General features: G+C 46.6%; 1 protein-coding gene across 1 annotated transcript in view; it reads right to left on the reverse strand.

Annotated features, from left to right (window-relative positions):
* The window catches only part of LOC147120556 (low-density lipoprotein receptor-related protein 1-like), a 2,135,446-nt gene that overhangs the window by 878,467 nt on the left and 1,236,340 nt on the right, over window positions 1-20,639 (reverse strand). The window contains exon 19 of the mRNA XM_085986655.1: window positions 683-763. Coding sequence (XP_085842781.1) covers window positions 683-763 — 81 coding nt within the window. The remainder of the gene's footprint in view (window positions 1-682; window positions 764-20,639) is intronic.

Genomic DNA, 20,639 nt, shown 5'->3' on the forward strand with positions numbered 1-20,639 from the left:
CACCGAATAAAAATCTGTCGATCTCAGTCTTGGAAAATTTCAATAGAACCAACATCCACAACCTTTTGGAAGAGAGAATTCCAGATCCCTACTACCCTTTGTGTGAAAAAGTGCTTCCTGATTTCCCTCTTAAATGGCTTAGCTCTCAATTTAAGATTATGTCCCCTCGCTATTGATTCCTCCATCAGAAGAAATGGTTTCTCTATAACTAGCCCATCAAATCCTTTTATCATTTTAAACACCTCAATTAAATCAGCCCACCATCTTCTAAACTCAAGGGAATACAAGTCAAGTGTATGTAAGCTCTCCTCATAACTTAGCCCTTTCAGCCTTGATATCTACTATTTATTATACTGAAATTGCTGGAAAAGACATTTTAAAATGTACTGTTACCATTTCATAGCCTGATGAAATTATGGATAAATTGGTAGATCTGAGATTGTATAAAATCTGTAGTATTCCCTTCTTACAAGACAAAGTTGAAAAACACTATCCTTAAATAAAAATATCCATCTGACAAAAATGAATGCAGGATTTCAGTCTTCACTTCAAACCCACTGTGAAAAAAATGAGATGGATAATGAGATGCATAAAATACCACCGTTTAATATTTAATGCTTCCATTAGATGGAACCATTGGAGAACCATCAGTTATGTCTTTCACTTTACATGGTTCTATTACCTGAATCACAGCGCCATTTAATGGTGATGCATCTTCCGTTATTACAGGTGAACTGTGTTAGAGGAGTGCAGGTAGGAAATGCTGTTAGAGAGAAAAAACATATAAAATTACAACGTGTGCTAAAAAAGGTGTCATATAACATGTGGCAGTCTAAAACAAAATCAAGTGTTATACTTCCCAAAATAACTTCACTGTTTTCTGTCCATTTCTTTTTTGCTTCTGACACAATTCCTTTCCTATCATTTCTTGCCACAGTTGGTTTGTTTGCAATGACACGAGCTTAGCTGACATCAAAAGTACATAATTGCTGAATGTGAGTACTGTGGGATTTTTCTGATTAGGTAGAAATGCTATTTGAGGCTGAGTGCATTGCGAAGCTTTTGGCTGTGGTGCTACTGAAATTTTTATAACCTTTTTCTCCCTACATGATTGTTTTGTGCTCAAGATAAAAAGATAGCTTCTATAAACAGACCGAGTCTCCTCGGAACCAAAACTGCCACCATATAAGTGCTGTGGCTGGGTCAGCATGCCACAGAAAGGAAGAACTTGCATTTATATCACATCTTTTACATCCTCAGGATCATTGGGAACAGTAGCATAGTGGATCTGTTGCAGGACCAGTAAATTCAGTAGACCTGAACTAATGATCTGGAGGCTATGAGAGACTATGAGACTAGAAATTCAGTAGCACCCCATTTGGGGCGCCAGCCTCGCCAGGTAGCACCCCGGAAGTAGTCGCGGCCGCCCGCCGGAAATTCACTTTGTGCGCCCCAGAGGGAAGTGCGGCGCTACTGGAGGTGCCCCGCATTCTTCTTGAGGCGCTGCAGCTGAATATCGCTGCGCAACGTGCCACAGCGCCACATGCTGTGGCACGGCGCGCTGCGGTACTGCAGGCCTTCCTCCCCTTCTTAAAGGGGAGGGGCCTTGTGCGGCGCGATCGACGATCGCAAGTGCCGGCAAAAGAGCCCGGCACCGAGGAGAAGTGCCGGGCTCTTGGAACGCAGTCGGCACTCCACGGGGGGGGGCTCAGGAGGCTGGGGACGGCAGCGCGGAGAGGTGCTGGCAGGCGGCCAGCAAAACAAATGGCCACCCCGCACCTCTCCTTTAATTAGCGCCTCTACTGCCGCAGGTAGGCCCCCTGAACCGTGCGCAAATAGCGTCCGGCGTTAAAGCAGGGGGCGCAACTAAATATTGTGATCGGGGCAGTTGCGGGGCACTGCGCACACCGATGACGTCATCGGTAGCAGCCAGCGCAGCGCTAACGGCTAGCGCCACCATTAGCGTCCCACTAAATTTAGTGGAAGGCGTGGCCAGTGGCTTCCGACCCACTTAGCGCCCTCTTAAGGCGCTAACGGGTGGCACAGCCCACTGAATTTCTAGGCCTATGAGTTCAAATCCCACCACGGCAGCTGGAGAATTTAAATTCAGTTAATTAAAAAAAATTTGGAATAAAAAGCCAGTACTGGTAATGCTGACTAATGTAACTACCCCTTGTCGTAAAATCCCATCTGGTTCACTAATGTCCTCTAGGGGAGGAAATTTGCTGTCCTTAAAGCCTGGGGGCTTTATATTACCCTATATGTGACTCCAGACCCACAGCAATGTGGTTGTTTCTTAACTACCCTCTGACATGGCCCAGATGCTCACTACTGCCTTCTCAAGGGCAATTAGGTGATGCCCACATCCAATGAATGGAAAAAAAATCCCACAGCACTTTACAATCAATTAATTTTTTTGAAGTGTTGCTTTGGAGGCAAGCATGACACCCAATTTACAGGAACGTCCCACAAACAAGAAAATAGATAAATGACAAATTATGATGGTGCTGGTTGAGGGGTAAGCGCTGGCCAGGGCAACTCACTGTTTTTCTTTTAGTGCCATGGGATCTTTTATGTTCTCTTGAACCTCGCTTTAACATCTCATCTAAATGATGGCAATCTGACTATGCAGCACTCATCAGAATTTAAAATTCCCATCTAGTTGTATATAGGGCCTGGCAGCTCTTGTGGGATGCCCATCCTGAAGCAATAGACTTAGTTAGAAAAGCAATGATACACAGTAGGATACATAAAGTACATTACTTGGAAAACAATAAACAGCAATTTGTATTGCTAACGCATTTGTCGGAAGATGTTCTGAAGTGCCTTGGTCTGTGGACAAAACAACACTTAGCGAGCAGGAGGGGTGGACTAAGAAATGGATAGTGGGACGGGGCAAAGTTTTGAGGAGGTTTTTAAAAGCAGGGTAGTAGTGAAAAAGTGGAAGGAATTAGGGTGGATGTCCCAGAGGACAGGAGATAAAGACAGACTTGGTCCACACTATGCTAAAATATCCTTCTGAATCTATCTCTTATATAACTTGACATTTGACAGACCTTTGGATAAAACAGCCTTTCCTAGACCTCCACATAATGATATATGGGTGATGTCATTGTTAGCCAGCCCACAAAGTTCAGACCTTCCATCAGACCTAAAGACATGAGCAACCTACACCATGATTTACATAATGGCAATTATTTCATCTTACACATAAACCATTGGAATCAGTTGTCACACTCAGTGAGGTGGAGTGTTAATGTTTAGCTATTACTGTCTTTCTACAAACATCTTGCTTTGATGGTTCAGTCATCAGAGGTATTGAAATAGTCTATCAGTTTGCATACATTAACATTCTTCTTGTTACTCCAGCCACCAAAAAGCATTTTGCTTTTGACTTAATGGATTTTTGAACAAAGCCATGGACACAACCAAAAACAGACCATTAAAGATAACTATCCTTCATGGATAGGTCTCGACCATTGACCTTCCCTTGGAGATCTAACTGGCTGGAGGTTTAAAAATAGACATTCAAATACAGAAATACCTTTATTTTGCAACACAAGGGGGTAGATCTTGACTTTGTGCCATAGTGCAAAATGGGTCAATGGAGGTCAATGGAAATAAAAATGGTGAGAGATGTAAAACGGGCTGCTGACTCACTATCACTCATTTTACACTATTGCACAAAGTTAGGATTTACCCCAAAGCATTGGAAAAGATGTTTCTTAAAACCTTGAATACAGAATGAAGAATGGAAAGTAAAACTATGTGGCACAGATATTCCTTCCCTCTACATGTAAACAAATTTAAATATAATATTGAATAATAATGAATTCCTGCATGCATATGGCACCTTTCATGTCTCTCAGCAATGTTTGAAAGCGTTTCAAGTACAATGAATTACTTTCATCTTCAATGACTGTTCTGCATCAATAATGGCCCAAAAACAGCAATGTGCTGAAAGACCAGTTAATCTGTTTTATGTGGTGTTGGTGTTGGGAGGACTTTTGGCCTGAATAGTGAGATAATTCCCTGCTCTTGTTCAAGTAATATCATGGGATATTTAAAGTCCACTGGTAGGCAGACATGTTAATATTACTATTAGGATGAAGCATTATTATAAAAAACAATGGGGGAGAAATTGGGTATAGCCCCGCTTGGGGCGCTAGAATTGGCGGTGCGCTAATTGTATCACCAGGCGCAACTTATCGCCACCTCAAGCGATATTGGGTTGCATCACCCCTAAAGGTGATTGCGGCGTAAAATCAGGCGCTGCACGGGACTCCTAAGGCGCTAACCTGGCGGCGCTACTCAATATCTGGGCGGCTGGGCGCAGCGCAGGTGCTGTCAATAAGCGATGACCACGAGACATGCTGGCGCCGGCCAGCTCTTAAAGGGGCGGGTCATTTAGGATCAGCAGCCACACTCATCGCCCTGTAGGCCTCAAAATCGGTGCTGTGCATTCTGTGGCGTTACAAACTTTGACCAGATGGAGAGGGTGAGGCAGAGAGCGGAGCGCTTTACCGATGGGGCATTGAATGCTTTGGTTGGCGCAGTGGAGCGCCGGCGAGCTGTGCTGTACCCTGACAATGGCAGGAGGCCTCATCAGAACGAGTACCGCAGAGCTTGGAGGGAAGTTTCTCAAAGAGTCAACTCTAGCAGCGTGGCACCCAGGACTCCTGTGCAATGCAGGAAGAAGTTCAACGATCTCACTCGGGTCGTTAGGGTGAGTGGCTTTTTGGCAATCTTCTTCATCCCTCCATCTGCACCTGACTTTATGGCCAGAGGGTGCGCGATGCCCCAATGGCCATCTGTCAGCCAGCACCCATGGCCCTTTCTGGGAACGCACACGCACATTCAACTCAGGACATACTGTAAGGGCTGTTCCACCATGGGGGGCATGAGATGACAACTCAGGGCATACTGTAAGGGCTGTTCCACCATGGGGGGCATAAGATGACAACTCAGGGCATACTGTAAGGGCTGATCCACCATGGGGGGGCATGAGATGACAACTCAGGGCATACTGTAAGGGCTGTTCCACCATGGGGGGGCATGAGATGACAACTCAGGGCAGCATGTTTCATCACTTCCCGTCCTTTCTCCTGCAGGCCAAGCTGGCCAGGAACCGGAGGGAACAGATTTGTACTGGAGGAGGCCGTCTTCAGCTGCAGACACTGACGGACCTGGAGGAAAGAGTCCACCAGATTGTTGGAGGCCGGATGAGTGGTCCTGTCACCACTGGAGCTGCCGACCCCATTGTGCACAGCGATGGTAAGGTCATCACCTTTTTGAACTGTCTCCTTCCACTTGTTCCCCCACCAGCATGCTTTTTCACTCTGGACCCATGTCAGAGCATTGCAGCACTCTTGCACCCCTTGCTGCCACCCTGTCCTTTCGCTAAAGCCACTCTTCAACCTCCCTGCTTTCAGATGCTGCATCACCAGCTCGGGAGCCAGGCCATCAAGCTGCCAGGGACACTGACTCTGGAGGCGACGAACAGGAGGAAGCCGGACCATCCGCACCACCCTCAGGCGAGCCAGCCCATCTGCAGACTGGGGATAGTGCTTCCCTGGAGGGGAGCCGGGGGGATGGCTCTGAGGAGGAACCAGTTGCAGGAACCAGCGGGCTCCAGCAACGCAAGGGGGGTAGGGAAGCTCGGGAGCCGTCTCCCCGGAGGGCGAGTCAGGCCACGATGACTGCTGCACAGAGCGCAGAGGAGATGCGTTCCCTCGCAGAAATGAGCGCCCAGGCTCGGCTCAGGCACACTGAACTGATGGCTGCAGTGGCAAGGATGCCTGAATCCATCGAGACACTGGCAAGGAGTGTGCAAGACTTCGGGGCAGCACAGGCAAGGAGTGTACAAGACTTCGGGGCAGCACAGGAAAGGAGTGCCCAGGGCTTCGGTACATCACTGGAAAGAACTGTCCAGGGCTTCGGTACATCACTGGAAAGGACTGTCCAGGGCTTCGGTACATCACTGGAAAGAACCGTCCAGGGCTTCGGTACATCACTGGAAAGGACTGTCCAGGGCTTGACCGAAGCACTGGAAAGGACTGTCCAGGGCTTCACCGAAGCACTGGCACCTGCCACGCAAGTGCTGAGTGCTGCCACACAGTCACTCGCTGGCCTCATGCAGAGGCAGATTGAGGCCACGCAAGCACTGACTGCTGCCACCCTCGATGGATCAGGCAGGATTACCCGGGGCCCTTGCAGCACCACAGCAGGCCAGCAATCTGTGGACCAGCCGATTGGTTCGCATGCTGCGGTGCTGCCCCGTCAGCGTGCCAGTGTGTCGGCCGACCACGGAGCAGGAGTCCGCTCTCAGGATGTCAGCATTCCTGATGCCACCGCTGGCACGTCTCCACTGCAGCTGCCATCACCTGCAGGACAGACTGCTTCCACCCATGCCCAGTTGGAGCAGTCAGCATCCGGGCCCTCCAAGCCCAGAGTCTGTCCCGGCCGTCCCTCAGGGGCATCTGCGCTTTCGGACAGTCAGCAGGCGTCCCCCAGCCTTCATGCAGCCACTGGGGTCCCATTACGGAGGAGCTGCAGGGAGGGAAGGGGCCGTTCTCGCAAGAGAAGTGGATCACCATCAAAGGGGAAAGAGTAGAAGGTGCTGCTGAGACGTCTTATTTCTAGAAATCAAGGCCTTGGATGCTGGTCTGAATATTAGTAATGTTTTGGATAGTCTCCTGGGTGTGCGAGCCACTTGGTCTGAATGTTAGTAATGTTTTGGATAGTCTCCCGGGTGTGCGAGTCACTTATGTGTTAGTTTGTTAGTTAAGCTTTCTGTTGCCATTGCTTTGTCATGTTGGAAGGAAGCACATTTTTCAAAATAAACAAATTATTTTATTGACATTGGCCATGTCTGCTATTTACATTCATACTGGCCTTCATAGGCTTTGGATTATCCAAATGATTCCATTCCTGGTCTTCGATTGGCACCAAGCATTCCGTGAGAGGGGCCTAGAACCGACTCCTTATCAGCCTCTGACGGACGGCCCTTCCAGTTTCTGGGACCCTCCCGTCTTGGTCCTCCTCCTCCTCCTCCTCCTCCTCCTGCTCCTCCTCCTGCTCCTCCTCCTCCTCCTCTGCTGGTCCTTCAATGTCTGCTGGCATTGGCTGGGTGCGCAGGGTGGCGAGGTTATGGAGCATGCAGCAGACAATGACGAAGTGGGAGACTCTCTCTGGTGAGTACTGCAAGGCGCCTCCCGAATGGTCCAAACAGCGGAACCGCTGCTTCAGCACGCCGATTGTGTGCTCCACAATGTTCCTCGTCACCTGATGGCTGACGTTGTAGTGCTCTTCTGCAGGGGTGCTGGGCGTACGGAGCAGGGTCATCAGCCATGGGCACAGAGGATAGCCCTTGTCACCGAGAAGCCAGCCTCCTGGGTGAGCTGGGGCCTCAAAAAGGTTTGCTACTGAAGTCTGGCGCAGGATGAATGCGTCGTGGCTGCTGCCTGGGAACTGTGCATTGACCGCAAGGATCAGCTGCCGGTGGTCACAGACCAGCTGCACATTCAAGGAGTGGAACCCCTTGCGGTTGCGGAAGTCCTCAGGATTCAAAACAGGTGCCCGCAAAGCCACCTGCGTGCAGTCCATGGCGCCCTGCACCATGGGGAAGTCCGCTATTGCCGCGAAGCCCTCTGTGCGCTCCCGCTGCTTCTCCGGTGTCACAGTGAAGGAGATGTACTGCCGCCACCTTTTAAACAGGGCATCTGTTACTTGTTGGATGCAGCTATGCACCGCAAACTGGGAGATGTTGGCAATGTCCCCAGTTGCTGCCTGAAAGGAGCCGGTCGCATAGAAATTCAGTGCTACTGTAATCTTGACAGCCACCGACAGAGAGGTCCTGCACCTTATCTGCGGCTGAAGATCTGCCTGAAGCAGGTGGCACAGCTCAGTCACCACCTCCTTTCTGAATCGCAGCCTCCTAAGACACTGCTCCTCCGACATGTTGAGGTAACAAAACTGCTGCCTGAATACCCTGGCAGCGTAAGGTCTGGTGTGGCGACGTCTGTTGGCCCTCCTCCGTCTGGCCATTCCTGGCCCTCTCTCCCTCCGTCTCTGTGCCCTTTCCAGATGGTCGAGCAGCAGGACGTTCCCCTCCAAAGCAGCCCCCATAATAATAGGTAACAAGAAATTATACAGGGTGTAAATGCTCACCAGCAGCGGGGTGATGGTCTGAAGGCTGAAGGTCCTCTGGCAGCGCTGGGTCACTAGTGATATGGCTCTCAGAGTGCAACTCTGCAACTCTGTGAAAATCTCAAAGAAGTTGTGCTCCGAAAATGGCTGCCACTTTTATACCAGTGCAGTCCCCTTTAAAGAGCGCCCCCATAAGCCTGAGAGCGACTGGGGAATGTTCCAGTAAGCTGTCCTTATTAGCGCCAGGCGGAACGAAGGGGCGCACCACTGAATTTCCAGTCCGGGGCACCAAAAAGGCGTTGCACACTGAAATGACGTCATGATCTGCCTGCGCCCGCGAGCAGGCGCTAAGATTTAGCGCTGGCGCTAAAACCCACTCAATATGGCAAGAGGCGCTGGGTTCACTGCGCCCGGCCGAAAATTGGCTAACGCCCCACTTCTCGGCCTCTTTAGGCGCTAATCGCTGGCGCTACCAACCGAATTTCTCCCCCAATAAGTTTAAAGCTTATAATTTTGGCAGTTGTAGGCCATGATTTTCCTACTGTCAACCCCAAATGTGCAGTATAATTTTGCAATTGCTGGTCTAATCTTACCTCGGAGCAGCAGAGAGCAGCGAGGAGGAGCCCGGCTTAAAAACCGGCGGCAGTTGCGAGGCCCGACCACTCGGAGCAGCAGAGAGCAGCGAGGAGGAGCCCGGCTTAAAAACCGGCGGCAGTTGCGAGGCCCGACCACTCGGAGCAGCAGAGAGCAGCGAGGAGGAGCCCGGCTTAAAAACCGGCGGCAGTTGCGAGGCGTACCAAATCAACAGCAGAGGAGAGGGGTAAATAGTAATCAGTGTGTGACGTCACCAGGGAGCAGCTGGTGCAGTCGGGAGAGCAGGAGGCCAGTAACTCTTATATAGGTGGAGCTGTTGCTAAACCCGAAACACTACAGTGTAGTGTCTCCCACCCTTCCACCTCCTCTAACCTTTTAGGGGTTAGGGGAAGTTGAAAAGGTAGGTTCAATTTATTTTATTTCAGGAGCCTAACCTAGGTGGAAAAGGTTCCAGGACAGGAGGCGGCAGTGAAAATACAACACCAGAAAACAGGTAGGTGACTGGTTGGTGAGTACTTTCACAAACTTATTCTAAGTAGAATTCAATAATTAAGCTAAATCGTAGTAAATAAAAAGGTATTGTAAGGGTTAAGTCATGGAAGGGCAGCTCAGACCCGTGTCATGCTCCTCCTGTGCCATGTGGAAAATCAGGGACACTGTCCCTGACAACTATGTGTGCAGGAAGTGTGTCCAGCTGCAGCTCCTAGCGGACCGCATGGCGGCGCTGGAGCTGCGAATGGACTCACTCTGGAGCATACGCGATGCTGAGGATGTTGTGGATAGCACATTCAGTGAGTTGGTCACACCGCAGGTAAAGGCTAGCTCAGACAGTAAATGGGTGACCAAAAGGCAGGGTAAAGGCAGGAAGGTAGTGCAGGAGTCACCTGCGGTCATCTCCCTCCAAAACAGGTTTACCGTTTTGGGTACTGTTGGGGGAGATGACTTATCAGGGGAAGGCACCAGCAGCCAGGTTCAGGGCACCATGACTGGCTCTGCTGCACAGAAGGGCGGGAAAAAGAGGGATAGGGCTATAGTGATAGGGGATTCAATTGTAAGGGGGATAGATAGGAGTTTCTGTGGCCGAGACCGAGACTCCAAGATGGTATGTTGCCTCCCTGGTGCAAGGGTCAAGGATGTCTCGGAGCGGGTGCAGAGCATTCTGAAGGGGGAGGGGGATCAGCCAGTTGTCGTGGTACATGTAGGTACCAACGATGTAGGTAAAAAGAGGGAGGAGGTCCTACAAGCTGAATTTAGGGAGTTAGGAGCTAAATTGAAAAGTAGGACCTCAAAGGTAGTAATCTCTGGATTGCTACCAGTGCCGCGAGCTAATAAGTTTAGAGAGAGTAAGATAGATAAGCTAAATACGTGGCTTGAGCAGTGGTGCAAGGGAGAGGGATTTAAATTCTTGAGGCATTGGAACCAGTTCTTGGGGAGGAGTGACCTGTACCAAGGGGACGGTCTACACCTGAACTGTGAGGGAGCCGATGTCCTCGGGGTAATATTTTCTAGGGCGGTTCGGGAGGATTTAAACTAATTTGGCAGGGGGATGGGAACCTAGGTAGTGGAAAAGAGGGAAGTCATATGAAGTCAGAAATAGATGGTAGAAAGGTGAGAAGCAATAAGCAAAGGAGAGAAACACAAAGGGCCAAACTAATTCATAATGAGAGTGTGAAAAAAGCAAGCCTGAAGGCTTTGTATCTTAATGCTAGAAGCATTAGGAACAAGGTGGATGAATTCGTTGTGGAAATAGAGGTAAACAAGTATGATTTGATTGGGATTACAGAAACGTGGCTGCAGGGTGGGCAAGGCTGGGAACTTAACATCCAGGGATATACAATATTTAGGAAGGATCGGCAAAAAGGTAGGGGAGGTGGGGTAGCATTGCTGGTAAAGGAGGGGATTAATGCAATGGAAAGGAAGGATATTAACTCGGATGAAACGGAATCTGTATGGGTAGAAATGAGAAATAGCAAGGGGAGGAAAACGTTAGTGGGTGTGATATATAGGCCTCCAAATAGTAATATGGAGGTGAGGGAAGGCATAAAAAGGGAAATTAGAGAAGCGTGCGATAAGAGCACAGCTGTCATCATGGGTGACTTTAATTTACATATTGATTGGACTACCCAAATTAGTAAAAATTCTGAGGAGGAGGAATTCCTGGAATGTTTTCGGGACGGTTATCTGGACCAATATGTCGAGGAGCCGACTCGAGATCAGGCCATTTTAGACTGGGTATTGTGCAATGAGAAGGGACTTATCAGCAATCTTCTTGTACGAGGCCCCTTGGGTCAGAGCGATCATAATATGATCGAGCTCTCAGTCGAGATGGAGAGTGAGGAAATTGAATCAGAGACTAAGGTCCAGAACTTAAATAAAGGGAATTACGAGGGTATGAGACGGGAATTGGGTAAGATTGATTGGGTGGTGTTTCTGGGGGGATTGACAGTGGAGAGACAATGGCAAGCATTCAAAGATAGAATGGAAGAATTCCAGAACATGTTTATACCGGTTTGGCATAAAAATAAACCTAAAAAGGTGACTCAACCGTGGATAACGAGGGAAATTAGGGACAGCATAAAATCAAAAAAAAGGGCATATCAACTGGCAAAAAAAAGCACCAGACCGGAAGATTGGGGGCAGTACAGGATACAGCAAAAGAGGACAAAGGGATTAATCAGGAAGGGGAAAATAGAATACGAAAGTAAACTTGCAGCAAACATAAAGACAGACTGCAAAAGCTTTTATCGGTATATCAGGAGGAAAAGACTGGTAAAATCCCAAGTCGGTCCCTTGCAGTCCGATTCGGGAGAATATATAATGGAGAATAAGGAAATGGCAGACCAATTAAACTCATACTTTGGTTCTGTATTCACAAAGGAGGACACAAATAACCTCCCAGGAATATCGGCAAACATAGGGACTAATGAGAGGGAGGAGCTGACAGAAATTAGTATCTCTAGGGATATGGTGTTGGGTAAGTTGAGGGGACTGAAGGCCGACAAATCCCCGGGGCCTGATAAACTACATCCTAGGGTACTTAAGGAGGTGGCCCTGGAGATAGCAGATGCTCTAAGGATCATCTTCCGGAACTCCATTGACTCGGGAACAGTACCCGTGGATTGGAGGGTAGCTAATGTTACCCCAATATTTAAAAAGGGGGGTAGAGAGAAAGCAGGGAATTATAGACCAGTAAGCCTTACATCGGTTGTGGGCAGAATGCTAGAGTCCATTATTAAGGATAAAATAGCGGAGCACTTGACAAATGGGGAAAGGATCGGACAGAGTCAACATGGATTTACAAAGGGTAAATCGTGTTTGACTAATCTGCTGGAATTTTTTGAGGAAGTAACTGGTAAAATAGATGGGGGAGAGCCAGTGGATGTGGTGTACCTTGACTTCCAGAAAGCCTTCGATAAGGTTCCACACAAAAGATTATCATGCAAAATTAAGGCTCATGGGATTGGGGGCAAAGTATTAACGTGGATAGAGAACTGGCTGGCGGATAGAAAACAGAGAGTTGGAATAAACAGATCGTTTTCGGAGTGGCAGGCAGTGACCAGCGGGGTGCCGCAAGGATCTGTCCTGGGACCCCAGCTGTTCACAATATATATAAATGATCTGGATCAGGGAATTGGATGCAATATTTCCAAATTCGCTGACGACACTAAACTAGGAGGAGGGGTGGGCTCTGATGAGGATGTCAGGAGGCTACAGTGCGATTTGGACAGGTTGGGGGAATGGGCGGATACGTGGCAGATGCACTATAATGTGGATAAATGCGAGGTTATCCACTTTGGGGGTAAAAACAGGAGGGTAGATTATTATCTAAATGGCAATAGATTGGGAGATGGGGAAGTGCAGAGGGACCTGGGTGTTCTTGTGCACCAGTCACTGAAGGAGAGCATGCAGGTGCAACAGGCGATTAAGAAGGCAAATGGTATGTTGGCCTTCATATCAAGGGGGTTCGAGTATAGGAATAGGGATACCTTACTACAGCTGTACAAGGTGCTGGTGAGACCGCATCTGGAGTATTGTGTACAGTTTTGGTCGCCCCATCTGCGGAAGGATGTTCTTGCCATGGAAAGAGTGCAACGGCGATTCACCAGGCTGATACCTGGAATGGCGGGAATGACCTACGAAGAGAGATTAAATAGTTTGGGCTTGTACTCACTGGAGTTTAGAAGATTGAGAGGGGATCTCATCGAAACATATAAAATTATGGCAGGCCTGGACAGGCTGAATTCAGAGAGAATGTTTCCAATGGCCGGGGAGCACAGAACCAGGGGCCACAGTCTAAAAATAGCGGGCAAATCATTTAAAACAGAGATGAGGAAGAATTTCTTCACTCAAAGAGTGGTGAGCCTGTGGAATTCCCTGCCACAGAGGGCTGTGAAGGCTAATTCAATAAATATTTTCAAGAGAGAATTGGATATATTTCTGAAGGCTAAGGGGATTAAGGGTTACGGAGAAAAGGCGGGGACGGGGTACTGAACTGGTAAGATCAGCTATGATCTCAGACGAAGATCAGCCATGATCTCATTGAATGGCGGAGCAGGCTCGAAGGGCCGAATGGCCTACTCCTGTTCCTATCTCTATGTTTCTATGTTTCTATCCTCTCTCTTCCTCTTAGGCAGTCCCTCGGAACCGAGGATGACTTGCTTCCACGTTAAAAATGAGGTTCTCAGGTGACTGATGAGTCCAATGCGGGACCTACAGTCTCTGTCACAGGTGGGGCAGATGGTGGTTGAAGGGGCAGGTAGGTGGGGTGCTTGGGTTGACGTGCACTCCTTGCGGTGCCTGCACTTGGCTTCCGCTTGCTCCCGGCGAAGAGACTCGAGGTGTTTGGCGCCTTCCCAGATGCTTCTCCTCCACTTTGTGCGGTCTTGGGCCAGGGATTCCCAGGTGCCGGTGGGGATGTTACACTTTTTCAAGGAGGCTTTGAGGGTGTCCTTGAAGCATTTCCTCTGCCCACCTGTGGCTCTCTTGCCGAGCCGGAGCTCCGAGTAGAGCGCTTGTTTTGGGAGTCTTGTATCGGGCATGCGGACAATGTAACCTGTCCATCGGAGCTGATTGAGCATGGTCAAAGGTTTGATGCTGGGGATGTTGGCCTGAGCAAGAACACTGACGTTGGTCCGCCTATCCTGCCAATGGATTTGCAGGATCCTGAGGAGGCAGCGTTGGTGGTACCACTCTAGTGCTTTGAGGTGCCTGCTGTACATGGTCCATGTCTCTGAGGCATACAGCAGGGCGGGTATCACTACTGCTCTGTAGACCATGAGCTTAGTGCCGGGTTTGAGGTCTTGGTCTTCAAACACTCTCTTCCTCAGGCGACCGAAGGCTGCACTGGCACAATGAAGGCAGTGTTGGACTTCGTCGTAGACGTCTGCCCTTGTTGACAGTAGGCTCCCGAGGTATGGAAAGTGGTCCACGTTGCCTATCACCTCCAATAAGTAATCTAACACTAGTTTTGTTATGAGCTAGCCACAGTTTAATTGCAGTTTGGCATCCCTTGGGCTAGATTTTCAGTATAGACAGTTTTGGGGCGCTAACCTTAGCGCCCGCCCGAAGTTAGCGCCCGCCCCAAAGTAGCGCCCCGTTGCCGGAAATTCAGTGGCTTCGCCCTAAGAGGTTGGTGGAGCGCTAAAAGAGGCGTTCCACTACTATCTTTAGGCACTAAGCCGGCGGTGCAGAGCGCAACACCCGAGCTCGGGCGCAGCACACGGCAGACACTCTGGTGCCAGTGAGCTCTTAAAGGGGAAGGGTGCATGTGTTTTTTTCAAAGGCAGAGTCTGGGGGGGAAAAGAGGAGGAGGAGGAGGAGGGGGAGGGGGAGGGGGAGGAGGAGGAGGAGGAGGAGGAGGAGGTGGTGGTGGTGGCGGTGGTGGTGGTGGCCGGAAACATAAATACACCGTTCACAACAACACACTGGAGCCTTCCACACAACACATGCAGACTGCCTTGTATAGTGCAGGAGGAGTGCCCTTTAATTTGCGCTCCCCAAGGTGTGTTGCGTTCCATTTTACAAACGCTCTGGATGCCAGCCGCACAATGGGGCGGTCCGACTGAAGTTTGTATTCGGGGCGGCCAAAGGGTGTTGCACGAGGATGTGACGTCATTTTCTGCACGCGCATCCGGGCGGCCGCTAAACTTTGCGCCGGCGCTAACGGGCAACTTAATTTGGGGCGGGGCGCAAACTGCGCTGCGCCCGGGCGCTACACGCATAGCGCCCGAAAATCACTTCTCTTAAGGCGCTAACTGCTGGCGCAAGCAACTGAAAATCTAGCCCCTTGTCTTTTATTTAGCTTTTTCTTGTTCAAACCTAGATAGGCTCCTGTTTGAACAATCTTTTTCAGTCAGAAGAAAAACACCAATAAATATGGTAGACTTACAAATTACAATCTATGAACAAGTTGTGCAAAGAACATTACTTCCCATCATAGGAGTGTGAGCAGCCAGAATAACCGTGGACTACTCACATGTACCACTGTACAAATGATGCTAGTACTGTACCACCACTGCCAAAGCAAGAGGGATAGTAATCTAAATTCAAGCTTCTTCTTTATACAAGGTTAAGTAAACATGAATGAGCTATTCTTTCCTCATAAAAATTTTGCTCATATATGGATTTCTAAATGTCTTTAAAATAACTATGCACAATCTACAAAGCCTCTGGTTGTGACTTCATTGGGGAATATTGCCTACATGTAACAAAATCCTAAATCCATTTGTAAAAAATATATTTACAATTTTGCTTGTCATAGTGCAGCGGAAATCGTGCCCCATGATAGTAGTCCATTGTTAATCTCTAAAAGGAAATTTCATGGTTTTCAGCATAAGAAACAAATAATACTCAATTCAGTGTTTCATCTAATCGACGTATTCGTAACCATCCAAAGTCCACCAGGAAATTTAAGATATAAAGAATGTAAGATAAAATTATATTAATAAAATAGCTTTGACTTTGCTGAGACAGATGGTCAAGTGATTAACTGAACTTAAGGCCTACAAAAACACAGACACTCAGCTCAATATGAAAATCAGGTCATCATCAGCATAGAAATTCACACTAGCTTTCCAACCATTCACAGTTTGATAAGCAGTTGCAGCCAATAGTTCCATTTGGATACGGGACAGAAAACTCGTTCACATGTATCAATTAAAAGTTGGCAAGATGAGCCCATTAGCAATCATAACTGTCTGTGCTTTGGATGACTGTGAGCCAAGTCAGCTCACAAAAGTTCAGCCAAAAATAAAATTTATGTAATGTGAATACTTGTCAAAAACCTCCTTGGGAGCATCTAATAATGCGACTTCAGATGTATAAGGTGCTATGCGCTATCTGTAAAATAAATTAATTGGATAAATCAATTTTTCTGTCATGGAAGCATAGTAGGTTAATAGACTGCTGGCCATATGTTATAATAAGACAATTAGAGAGCAGCAGCTTGGATTGTACGGTGGATTCTCCATTTTCTTCGATGATTGATTGTGACAGAAATGCGGAAAAATAAATGAGAATGTATTAAATCAAAATCAGATTGGTACGACCCGATTTGATAGTCAGCTCAAAAGATTAATGGGCTATAATTTGCTGTAGAAGTAAATCTAACGGTGTCTGCCATTAGTTAGACTTGTCCTTGCTCGTTTAATCGCGACAATATTTTTCACCGCAATTTGCTGGAAGTGCGAGCTGAAAAACTCACAGCAAGGGTAACAGGGCGTCGGGGAACTGAGTGAACAGGGTAAGCAACTGTGTATCACCTTAACCAATCAGATTGAAGGATTGTGAAATAAACAGCGTAAGGAATGAGAAGGAAGTGTAAATTAGAGTTGGAGATGTCAATGTCAAATCAGGTACAGAAAGAGAAGTAATGAGAGGGAAAGAAAGAATGGATTCAGAGAGAGACAGAAAAGACAGAAAGGACAAGTAAAAAACGTTTTATTTTAAATTTCACATTTTTTAAATATCCAACAATTAAAATCTGAAGGAATGAGACTCCAAACCTGTAATAATTAATTTTCAGTGCCAGAGAGGTTCATTGGCAGTAATTAAGAATTAGCACATCGTTAAAAGAATCTCTGTCAGCTAATCCAGACTTAATTAAATATGCGCGGACCTTAAATGGCTCCAAAACAGGCTCCTTGCGTCACTTCAGACCAGCTCTAACTTTCTGTGGCGTGTTTAGTTTGTATCTACCGTGCAAGTACACCAACTTCACGCCACTCAATGCATTTCAATCGTGAGGCAGACAGTGAGATGCCGTTTCTGCAAAGCTAATGGCAGCAACTTTTGGATTTCCATGTTTAATTGCGCATCTACCCTCATCTGAAGTTGTTGTAACATTTGCGCATAAATAATGAGTGCTATTAGCCTTGCCATTATTTTGACAGCAAATTCTAGCCTAATATATTTTTATAAAGATATTGATTTGTGTAATTCCGCAGGCTTATCGAAAGAGATACAAGTAATATTTTATCAGAACGCTATCCAACTGATAGTGGGAGATAGTTAATGGGAACAATAATCAGAAAAGAAGCAATTAGATGCATGGTGGTAGAGGTTCGACTTGGCCGGTAGCCCAAAGCAGATAAGGAACAGGAGCAGGAGTAGGCCAATCGGCCCCTCGAGCCTGCTCTACCATTCAATAAGATCATGGCTGATCCAATCTTGGCCTCAATACCACTTTCCCACTCTCTCCCCCTTGACTCCCTTGTCGTTCAAATGTCTGTCAATCTCCATCTTGAATATATTCAATGACTCCGCCTCCACAGCTCTCTGGGGTAGAGAATTCCAAAGATTCACGACCCTCTGAGAGAACAAATTCCTCCTCATCTCCATCTTAAATGGGCGACCCCTTATTCTGAAACTATGCCCCCTAGTTCTAGATACCCCCACTAGGTGAAACATCCTCTCAGCAGCCACCCTGTCAATCCCCCTCAGAATTTTATATCTTTCAATAAGATCACCTCTCATTCTTCTAAACTCCAATGAATATAGGCCCAACCTGCTCAACCTTTCGTCATACGTCAACCCCTTCATCCCAGGAATCAACCTAGTGAACCTTCTCTGCACTGCCTCCAATGCAAGTATATCCTTCTTTAAAGGTTTTGCATTGCCCAACCGTTATACGCCCCACCCAATGTTCAGTTCAATTGACATTAAGGAATTAAAAGGCTATCTTTGGAATTAATAGTTAAGTTTTCTGTTGAAAATATTTCAATGGTTTGTTACAGTTTCTGCTGCATCATATAATGCGGAACGATCAACTTGAATACATCAAAATCTAGCTGTCAGCTCTCCTGAACTACATAGCTGCAAGACCTGACCAGTTAACAATGTTATTTTTCAAATAATGTAACATTCAACAAGCCATATCTAGAAAAGGGACCGGTTTTACCCACGTGGACTTTGCTACACTCACCATCTGAGGAGTTGTGAACTGTTAATTTATCATTGTAATTTTCTATTGTTGAATTTTCATTCCTGTTTCATATTATTGTATTTTTGAGGCCTCTCTTCAATAACAACACTCATCAAGAAACCTTTCTGAAAAATCAGGGCAAATATTTCCACTGTGCAATCTTGTCCTTGCAGGCCATGTGCGCCTGTCTGAAGTGTAATCTTCAGGGGACGAGGGCTCAGAGGGTAGGGAATAATTAGACATGGGGATACAGATGTAATTCAGTCCCTATTTGAAGTCACATGTTGTGAACTTATTTTTCTATACTACTTTGATTTTATATTATTAGTTAAATAGCAAAACCTATGAAAATTTGGGAAGCAAAGAAGAATTAGTTGGATCATAAGTGTCCACTGGACTGCAGATATGCAGGGGTAGAACTTCTGTGAGGGATCCCTGACCTCCTGCTTTAATTGTGGCAGAAGATTGTGGAAAATCCAGAGAAATGTTTGAGTTCTTGATTTGCTAAACATCTAATTTAAGTTTAGGGGTAAAATTGGACCTCATTTTGCCAGTTGCTTGGGCACAAAATGGCGGCAAAAAGGACCAATTTCCTGGGGCTATGCCTGAAATACATCTATCACCATATCTGCTCAGGTGATATTCAGGTGTCCTCGGCAGCCGTCTCAAACAAGCGCTAGTCCCCTTACAAATGTTAATAAGGAGCCTAATACCTGTTGAAGGATCCCTCTCCAAAATTGGTCGGAAAGTGAGCAGGCTCCTTCTGTGGCTTAACCAGCAGTCCTTAAAGCGACTGCTGGAGGCCGCCAACAGAAAGGTAAGATTTTTCATTTTAACTTGCCTTCATGTACAGCCAGGAGGAGCAGGAGTGCTTCTCTGGCTCCACAAAACCACTGTGGGCTGCTGCCAGTCTGTGTTTGCCCCCTTCCTCTCCCAGGACCTACCTGTGACCCACTGCCGGTGTTACAGCCAACCCAAATTGAACCAACAGAAACCAACAAACTGCTTCAGGAGGTCGGACAGCTGCCTGTAACTTGCCGGAATTATACAGAGGAAGCTACGAGCGTGTCCCAAAACAGGCCTAAACAAATTTCTCACCCTGTATTTTTCAACAGATCTGTGATTTATTTACATAAACTTATGCATAGGATTGAGTAAAACATTCCTTTAATTTTCGACAGCTATACAAGGAAGAAATGCATAAACATTCATGAATACAGACGCAGATGTTCCAAACTCAAATCCTATTTGTACTAAGGCCTTGACACAATTATGTTCGGATTACCGGGATTAGAGTTTGTCAGCAGGTTGAGGCAATCAATAAAGGATTTAGTTTTCATGTGAATTCCACTGGTTTTGAATGTGTATGTTATAGAATACGCTCTGCATTTAAATGATCAACTATTTTAGTTCTAAACATGAGGTGGAGTGAATCAAAGGGCAAAATAGACAGACAGGTGGCCTAAGAACATAACAAAGTATGGATTGAGAAAGGTACATACAATCCATTACCTTGCTCTTTCCACAGAGCACGTACAAATTGCTCTACTGAATTGCTCCATTTCCTGAGAAAAGGTTCTTCGAAATTTCTCCTGGACATCAAAGGTAATCAAATCAAACTCTAGAATATCTCTCTAATCTTAAAGGCTGCAATATTGGACCCTGACTGATAATTTATACAGATGACATTTATGTGATCCCAGCAGCATAGATTATTTCTAATTATATTTACCTTTATTACTTGCAATCCTATTCCAAGGCAGATTGTTTTTATTTTTTAAAACCACTAATTTTTTAAAAATTCGTTTATGGGATGTGGGCGTCACTGGCAAGGCCAGCATTTATTGCCCATCCCTAATTGCCCTTGAGAAGGTGGTGGTGAGCCACCATTGACACAACATTACCGGTTTTTACTAGGACACTTTGCACTATGTATATGAAATTCTTTGAATTAAAATTATTAGATTAGGTTTATCATAATCAGTATTGGAATAATCAGATTGACTGATTGCTCCACTTTAAATGTAATTTTAGCCAAGGGGAATTTTGTTTTTCACCTAGTCCCAGTTTTAATGATGATGGTTTAGGGTAGCATAATATAAACTAACTGAAGAATTGTACCCAGTTTTATTGGTTCATTCTCTCTTCCTCTTCCACTAATCACAACTCCACCATTACTATACAGGATATTGCAACCCTAATACGGTCTCGTTTATCTCTAACACTATAGCTCAGGGCATCTCACGTAAAGGGTCTGAGAGTAATTCCCTCTAACACTATTCCTTTCATTCATGGGATAGCACCTGCAGATAATGAAAAAATGAATGTCTCATTAGATACCAAAGATGCAATCAACATGCAGGTTTTGACTGACTGATGAGAATTCCAAATGTCAATTTATTGCTGACTATGAAATGCATTCCAACTCTCAACAGCAACTCTATCATCTGAATTGCTCCAGGGCCCAAAGATTGCT

This window comes from Somniosus microcephalus, chromosome 4, assembly GCF_052327205.1.
Source record: "Somniosus microcephalus isolate GS21.2 chromosome 4, FLI_Smic_1.0, whole genome shotgun sequence".
NCBI classification, from domain to species: Eukaryota; Metazoa; Chordata; class Chondrichthyes; order Squaliformes; family Somniosidae; genus Somniosus; species Somniosus microcephalus.